Source organism: Echinops telfairi, unplaced genomic scaffold, assembly GCF_000313985.2.
Source record: "Echinops telfairi isolate 266 unplaced genomic scaffold, ASM31398v2 ScPeMD7_7469;HRSCAF=8507_0, whole genome shotgun sequence".
Classification (NCBI taxonomy): domain Eukaryota; kingdom Metazoa; phylum Chordata; class Mammalia; order Afrosoricida; family Tenrecidae; genus Echinops; species Echinops telfairi.
The window spans coordinates 94830307-94837340 of NW_022111372.1; the positions used below are offsets into that span (position 1 = coordinate 94830307).

The 7034-nt window shown below is 39.2% G+C and overlaps 2 protein-coding genes across 6 annotated transcripts in view; both read right to left on the reverse strand.

Annotated features, from left to right (window-relative positions):
• The window catches only part of PCDHB4 (protocadherin beta 4), a 14779-nt gene extending 13450 nt beyond the window's left edge, over nt 1-1329 (reverse strand). The window contains exon 1 of one of the 5 annotated variants that reach the window (XM_045284477.1): nt 1057-1329. In XM_045284477.1, coding sequence (XP_045140412.1) covers nt 1057-1229 — 173 coding nt within the window. In that variant the 5' untranslated portion in view covers nt 1230-1329. Of the gene's footprint in view, nt 1-74 lie in introns of all 5 variants that reach the window. The other 4 variants (XM_045284478.1, XM_045284476.1, XM_045284475.1 and 1 more) reach the window with 4 other exon arrangements.
• A 5328-nt stretch (nt 1330-6657) lies between these two features.
• The window catches only part of LOC101653911 (protocadherin beta-2), a 2584-nt gene continuing 2207 nt past the window's right edge, over nt 6658-7034 (reverse strand). Inside the window, exon 2 of the mRNA XM_004697035.2 lies at nt 6658-7032. Coding sequence (XP_004697092.1) covers nt 6816-7032 — 217 coding nt within the window. The 3' untranslated portion in view covers nt 6658-6815. The remainder of the gene's footprint in view (nt 7033-7034) is intronic.

The following is a 7034-nucleotide window of genomic DNA, read 5'->3' on the forward strand; positions in this document are numbered from 1 at the left end:
GTTTCCAGTGAGTAGTAATTCTCAATGGACGGTTTGAGCATAAAGGGGAGTTCTTCCGGGATAGAACAAATCACTCTCCCGTTGTCTCCGGAATCTGGGTCGGAAATTCTGAAAATAGCTACCACAGTCTCCAGCGAATTCTCTGGAATAGGGCTGTTCAGCGACGATAAGGTCAGTTCTGGTGGGTTGTCGTTCACGTCTACCACTTGAATTAGGACTGTTGATTTTCCCGAAAGGCCTCCACCATCCTTGGCCTCAATATCTACTTCGTAAGTTCTAATCGCCTCAAAATCCAAATACTTGAGTAGTTGGATATCACCAGTAACTGGATCTAGTTGAAAAGTTTTGCGAATTTCTTCGGAAGCATGGGAAAATGCATAGGTTATTGCACCAAAATCTCCAGTATCTAGATCAGTAGCTGAGACGGTGACAATGACAGCGTTAAGGGCACTGTCCTCTAGAATTTGAACCTCGTAGAGAGACTGTGTAAATTCTGGGGCATTGTCATTTATGTCTAAGACCAGGACGTGGATCTGGGCTGACCCAGACCGGGGCGGAGATCCCCCATCCAGGGCGGTGAGCGTTAAGTGGAGCTCTGCCTGCGTCTCTCGATCCAGGCCTTTGTCCAGCACCAGTTCTGGGTATTTTCTTCCATCCCTGCGACTGCTTGTGGAAACGTGGAAATAGGGATTGGGAATGACTGTGTAGTTTCGGAGACTGTTTTTTCCCACATCCAAGTCCTCGGCATTTCCCAAAAGAAACCTTGTTCCTGGTGGAGTGTTTTCTAGGATTTTCAACTGCATTTCATTTTCAAGGAATATGGGAGAATGGTCGTTTACATCTATGACTTGGAGCTCATTTGTAAACAGCTGCAAAGGGTTTTGCAGCAATACCTGAAAGTCTAATAGACACGGCTCTGTGAGCCCGCACAGCTCCTCCCTGTCCAATTTCTCATTCAAGAGCAAATCCCCGGTCTGATGGTTGAGCTGAAAATGCTGCTTGCTCCCTTTGGACACAACTTGGGCCCTCCTCGCGGCCAATTCTCCTACCCGCAGCCCCAGATCCTTTGCTAGGTTGGCTATGAAAAAGCCTCTCTCTTTTTCCTCTGCTACGGAATAGCGACCGCACTCGCACACAGTCAGAGCCCCACCCAACAAAACAAAGAGAAGTAGGACTTGCCTTTGTCTAAGAAAGCGCTCCCCTCCAGCCTTCATTGCACTTTCCTCCATGGCCTTCCAGGAAGTGTCACCCAGCAGTCCCAAGGTAGCGCTGGAAAGGGCGCAGAGTTTGTCCCCAATCTTTGGAGACAGATTAGGGAATCATCCTTCCCAGGGGCTCTGATTTGCTTGCTTACAAGCCTGCCTAGGCTCACAAACTCGCAACCACTGCACCGAATTCGTGCGTTTCCAAAGAACGGTTTGCGTAGTAGCTGTAGTTTATTTCGCCTTCTTAGTCAACAGCGCCACCATGCGTTCATGCGCAGTTTCAAATTCTTGGAGAAGTTTCAGTTTTTATCCTGCATTTTAATTCCTTTTACTAGACCCAGCTAACACTGGTGGGTAGGATTTCGTGTGTTTAAGCCAAATAAACGCAATCTAGGGAAGTGAAATATGTTCGTTAAAAGAAGTGTTTGCACAATTTATGACTCTGCACAAATGTGTTCTTTCTAGTACTGTTTATTACATGTAAATGAAAAAAATTTGCCCTATATAATGACATGCTGCACTATCCTGTATGTGATTATCTTTCTCTCTCCATATTTAAAAATGTGTATGAATTACTTTTAGAGTTAAAAACAATGTTATGAGAAGATGTTGTGCAAGCTGATGGTTATAAATAGATTCAAAGAGTATATCCAGAGGGCCATGGAAGCCTAATTCCCACAACATTTTCATTTCCACTCAAAGAACAATTAGTGCTTTTCCTGAACTTATTTCAGTAATTTTTGTTATTTCATCTGTATTAAATTATTTCCACAGACATTCTTGTGCTTGTGATAGATGTTAGGCACAGGTAAAGAGACAATGTTGACATTTTATTTGGTTTTCCATCTAATGATGCTTGCAGACTTTAAACGGATGTTCAAACAATATGGAAAGTGCTAGGTAAAACTACTATTTACTGAAAAGTTGCAATATCTAGCTTATTCTAGGGTCTGTGAATGTGCTATTTAATCTGGAACACGAAGAATGAGAATGATTTTTCAAGGTAAGGTGGTAGAATGGGAAGATGATTTAATGTATAAGATGCTGATGTGCATTGTATGTAAAGAAAGGACAATGGACGCACATTTTGGGTTTCAAGAGTAAATAAGAAGAGGAAATTGAAGAGGCCAACTGGGGCCAAATAATCCCTGTCTGGATTTTATTCTAAGGATAAAGGGAGTCACAGCAAGGTGTTAAGCAGAGAAGTGAAACAATACAAGTGGCTTGTGTTAAATATAGCTTCTTTCTATATTTCCACCCAATTACCAAAAGTGTAATAAAATCTCACGTATTGAGCCAATTTTAATACTAGTGATACAAAACACTAACAGCATTTTTGGTTCCAAATCGTCATATTGCCTTATTTGACCGTAATGGTAAGCTATTAAAGTTGCTGTTATTATATCTGGGGGGGGGGTGAGCTGATAGAAATTATATGATATACCCATGATCCTACAAGTAATGCATTAGCTGATCAGAGACTTTCAGTACCGAGATGGTATTCTACATCTATGCTATTCTTCAAATGAGACCTTCAGTTCATATTTTAATGCTAACAGTTTAATTCATTCAAATATACATAAAATGAAAAACAACATGTAAAGATAGGCTAAGGCACATTAATAATTAACATGTTAATGTCTGGTTCAGAAATTAAGCAGCTAGCAATGAAGAAATTTGGGTAAACCATTTAGGGAACTACAAAAGGGAATTTAAATTACAAAACTGAAGACCACAATCCCCCACATGTATTCCTTAAGCCAGTGGACAGGAAAGACTCAAACAGGAAGAAAAAAAGGGGGGGAATATGGAAGAAGCAGATACTGTGAACTGATACCTGCATAATGTTTGAAAAACAGAGTCTAGAACACAATAGAAAAAAATTTATAGTGCCTTGTACATCAAAGAGCATATAAGGACCCAGCAAAAATAGTCCTTAAAGTTTTTTTTAAGGCATTGAAATGTAATTATAGCACAAGTAAAATGACAGTTCTTTCTTTTGCCATTCAAATTTTTTATTAAGAACCTACAGCGTCCTAGTGACTGAGCTAATCATGTAATCAATGGGGAGTCCTTGAAAAACATACCTCTATTACCCAATGAAAAAAGCATCAAAGCATTGGCAGAAGTGAAAAAGAATAGTGCAAGTACAAGAAGACGGTGGAAAACTAAATCCGTAGGTCTAGAGATATTTCTCCAGAGACTTACTTATCATTGAATCCTACATATTTCAGAAAAAAAATTAAAAGCGCAATGCCAAGCTATGTTTCAAATCTCAAAAAGTTGATCAAGATTAAAGACATGCTATCCACACACAGGTCTCTTCGATGCTAATGGAGTGCTCAGAGCTAGTATAAGATTTTTTTTTGAGAAAACACGTTATTGTTTTAGGTAAAAACTTAAAAAACAAATGAGGTTACCATTTAACAATTTTTATATAAAATTCTCCATGACATTAGTTACAACTTCTACAAGTGTCATCATGTGCATTGTTTTATTCTTCTTGTTCTGTACCCATTTATCTGGTAGAATATTTTTAGTCATGAAAATGGTTTTTTGAGAGTTGGAATTGATTCTCTGTATGGTGTATATCCAGAACAAATCAGGGTGTGAATAGATATATGCACACCTATGTTCATCGCAGCACTATTAAAGTGTGAAGATGAAAATAATAATAATTTATACATTATCAAGGGTTCATGAGGGAGGGGGGGCAGGGAGGAAGGGGGAAAATGAGGAGCTGATACCAAGGGTTCAAGCAGAAAGAAAATGCTTTGAGAATGATGTTGACAACAAATGTACAAATGTGCTTGACACAATGGATGGATGGATGGTTTGTGAGAAGAGTTGTACGAGCCCTCAATAAAATGATTTAATTAAAAAAATAAAGAGTGAAGATGAATCTTCAAAACACCTTATAATGTGGATGAATCTGGTGGATATGAGGTGGAGTGAAATTCACCAATAGCAAAAAGACAAATGTTGTATGAGAGATCATGATGGCAAAATGTTAACAAACATCATTCGATGACTACTACCAAAGGTGGAAGAGGGAGGGAGAGTAAGTCACTGAATAGAGGTTAGACACCAGTTAACTTCGGTGAAGGTAATCTATAACAAAAAGGAAGTCACCAAAATGATGGGGGTAGAGGAAGACTGGGAGGGTGCAAGATTTAAAGGCAACAGGAAAACACTGTCATACACACAATTCAGAAATAATGGTACTCTAAGAGAAGACATGAAGGCTGACCGGCGAAGGAGGGAGAGTGGCAGTATACATATATATATATATATGACAATATTTTAGCATGGGTATTTATTTACCTTTGCTGCAAATATATCCATCAATGTAATGGAGGGAGAGTGGCAGTATACTCACAAATATATAAATATATATATATAACAATATTTTAGCATGGGTATTTATTAACCTTTGCTGCAAATATATCCATCAATGTAGTGGAGCACATAGGGCATAAAGTTATGAAAATTCTTAGATTTAATCAAACATCTCGAGGGAATAAGTCACAGGGCCTTTGGGCTGAGGGCCATGAAAAGACACCGAAGTCAGTCACAACATAGTCCACAAAGATGATGCTCTACACATCCTACTTTGGTGAGCAGTGACTGGGACCTTAAATGCTCATGAGCAACCATCTAGGTGCAACTATTCATTTATCTCTGCCTAGGCTAAAGAAGAGCGATGGAAATCGAAAGCTTGTGGAAAGAATGGACTAAAGGATCACATGAACATCAGATTCTATGCCCCCAGACAGAAAAACTAGATTCTATGTCCAACAGCCACAACCAACAGCTAGGAAAGGAATTGCATTAGAAGGTCCTGGGTAGAGTGGGGGAAATGTAGAACAAAAATTCAAAATCAGAAAAAAGAACAACTTATAAAAATTAATTGACTCCTGAGACTATGGGCCCTTAATCTGACCCTTGAGGCTCAATTTTCATCCAAACATGGGCAGGTTTGTAAGGGGGACAACAACACTGGGGAGGTACACTCTTTAGAATAACAAACCATTTGAGATAAAAAAAATCCAGTATTTACCTAAGAACAGATGCAGAAGGCTTGAGAAAGAGGGAATAATATAAGGAGAATCACAGGGAGGAAGTAAGATATGATATGTCACTTATGGGAATTGCATTCAATGACATGGAAAAAATGTATGAATTGTTGAATGGACAACTAATCTGGTCTATAAACCTTCACCCACTTCACAATAAAAAGTTCAAGAGGTTTGGGGAGGGGATTAAAATAAGCAGAGGGTTTATAGTAAACAAACAACAGACTTCTGAAATACAGAGTATGAGGAATTAGAATGTCATTGGCAGTCACTGGGCATGTGCTATTTAACTATATTTAGAATATTGATGAGTGATTTTGATACAGATATTTATTAAACACTCACAATGTGAATGCTTGTGGAAACCAAGGGTTAAGGTTCTTGCAATATCTAAAGAACCATACATTTAATGTGTTGATACTTTATAGAAGTATATATTTTTAAAACATGCTGTTATTCATGAATATCATTATGTTAATCTCTTAGTCAATCTCAGAATACAATGAAAAGTCACACTCACCCAAGAGAATATGTTGTTGTTGTGTAACTTTTGAGTTGATTTCTACTCATGGTCACTCTGTAAGACAAAGTAGAACTGCCACCATAGGGCTCCCTTGGCTGTCCTCTTGACTGGAGCAGCTCTACCGGTCAGTTCTACTTCTGCTCAGAACCTCTGGTGGGCGAAAACTGCCACTTCTCCTAGCACTTCACTATTGGGCCATGAGGACTCCTTTAAGAGCATAGATACAAACTCAAAGATCCCTGGATGCTATTAGCCATATAAAATTCCAACATTATGGTAATAGCATTTATTTAAAATAGATGCAAATATTTTAAAATATGAAGGAACTTTGTGAGTTTGGGAAAGTGTTTGAACTTAAAAAAATTAAAGATGTTTGAAAATACAGTTTACTTTCACACTTTAAATCTGATTAAGGAACAGTGAGATTACTCATCAACTGGAACATACAAAGAAAACTTCCAGTCACTGTATCTTGAAAAGGGAGTCCTGGTGATACGGTGACCCAGTGCTGGGCTGCTAACAGAGGTTGGTAGTTTGAGAACCCAGGAGCCACTCCAGGACAGAAGGCTGTGGCAGTTGACGGCTGTACAAATTACACCCTTGAAAACTCTGTAGGGCAGCTCTACTCTGTTCGTAGGGTCACTATAAGTCAAAATTAACTCACCCAGCAATTGTTTTGCTTATACGTCTTTGCCTGGAGCAGTGCATTTAAAAGTATCATGTACAGACTTGGAATGAAATGGTTACGTTTTCAATAGGAAAGAGCCATCCAGATAAAGCATTAAAAAGCAAAAATCAATAAATGAACTGTGATTAGCCTTAGTAAAACAATCCGATCAAACCAGACTGCCCCCTTACCCCAATACATTGCAGAGTAGAACTAGACTTCATATGGTTTTCAAGGGTGTGAACTGTGGGAAGTAGGTCACCAGCCTCTTCCCGGATGCATCTACGGGTAAACGTGCCAACCTTCCAGTTATTACTCAGCGAGTAGGTCAATGTCAACAATATTTAACTGAATTCAAAGCTATTCCTGAAACTAGCATTTGTCTCACTAACACCATCAGCACCCTGTGAAAGGAAGTTGGGTAAAATTGGCTTCAGATACTTGAACTCGTTGGTCCCAGAAGCTCCTGTTAGACACACCTCATACTGGTAGCTCTGGGATAGAGTCCCTGTGCCACACACGTCCACCAAGTGGCTTGGAAAGCGGCCCTCAGGCACCGAACA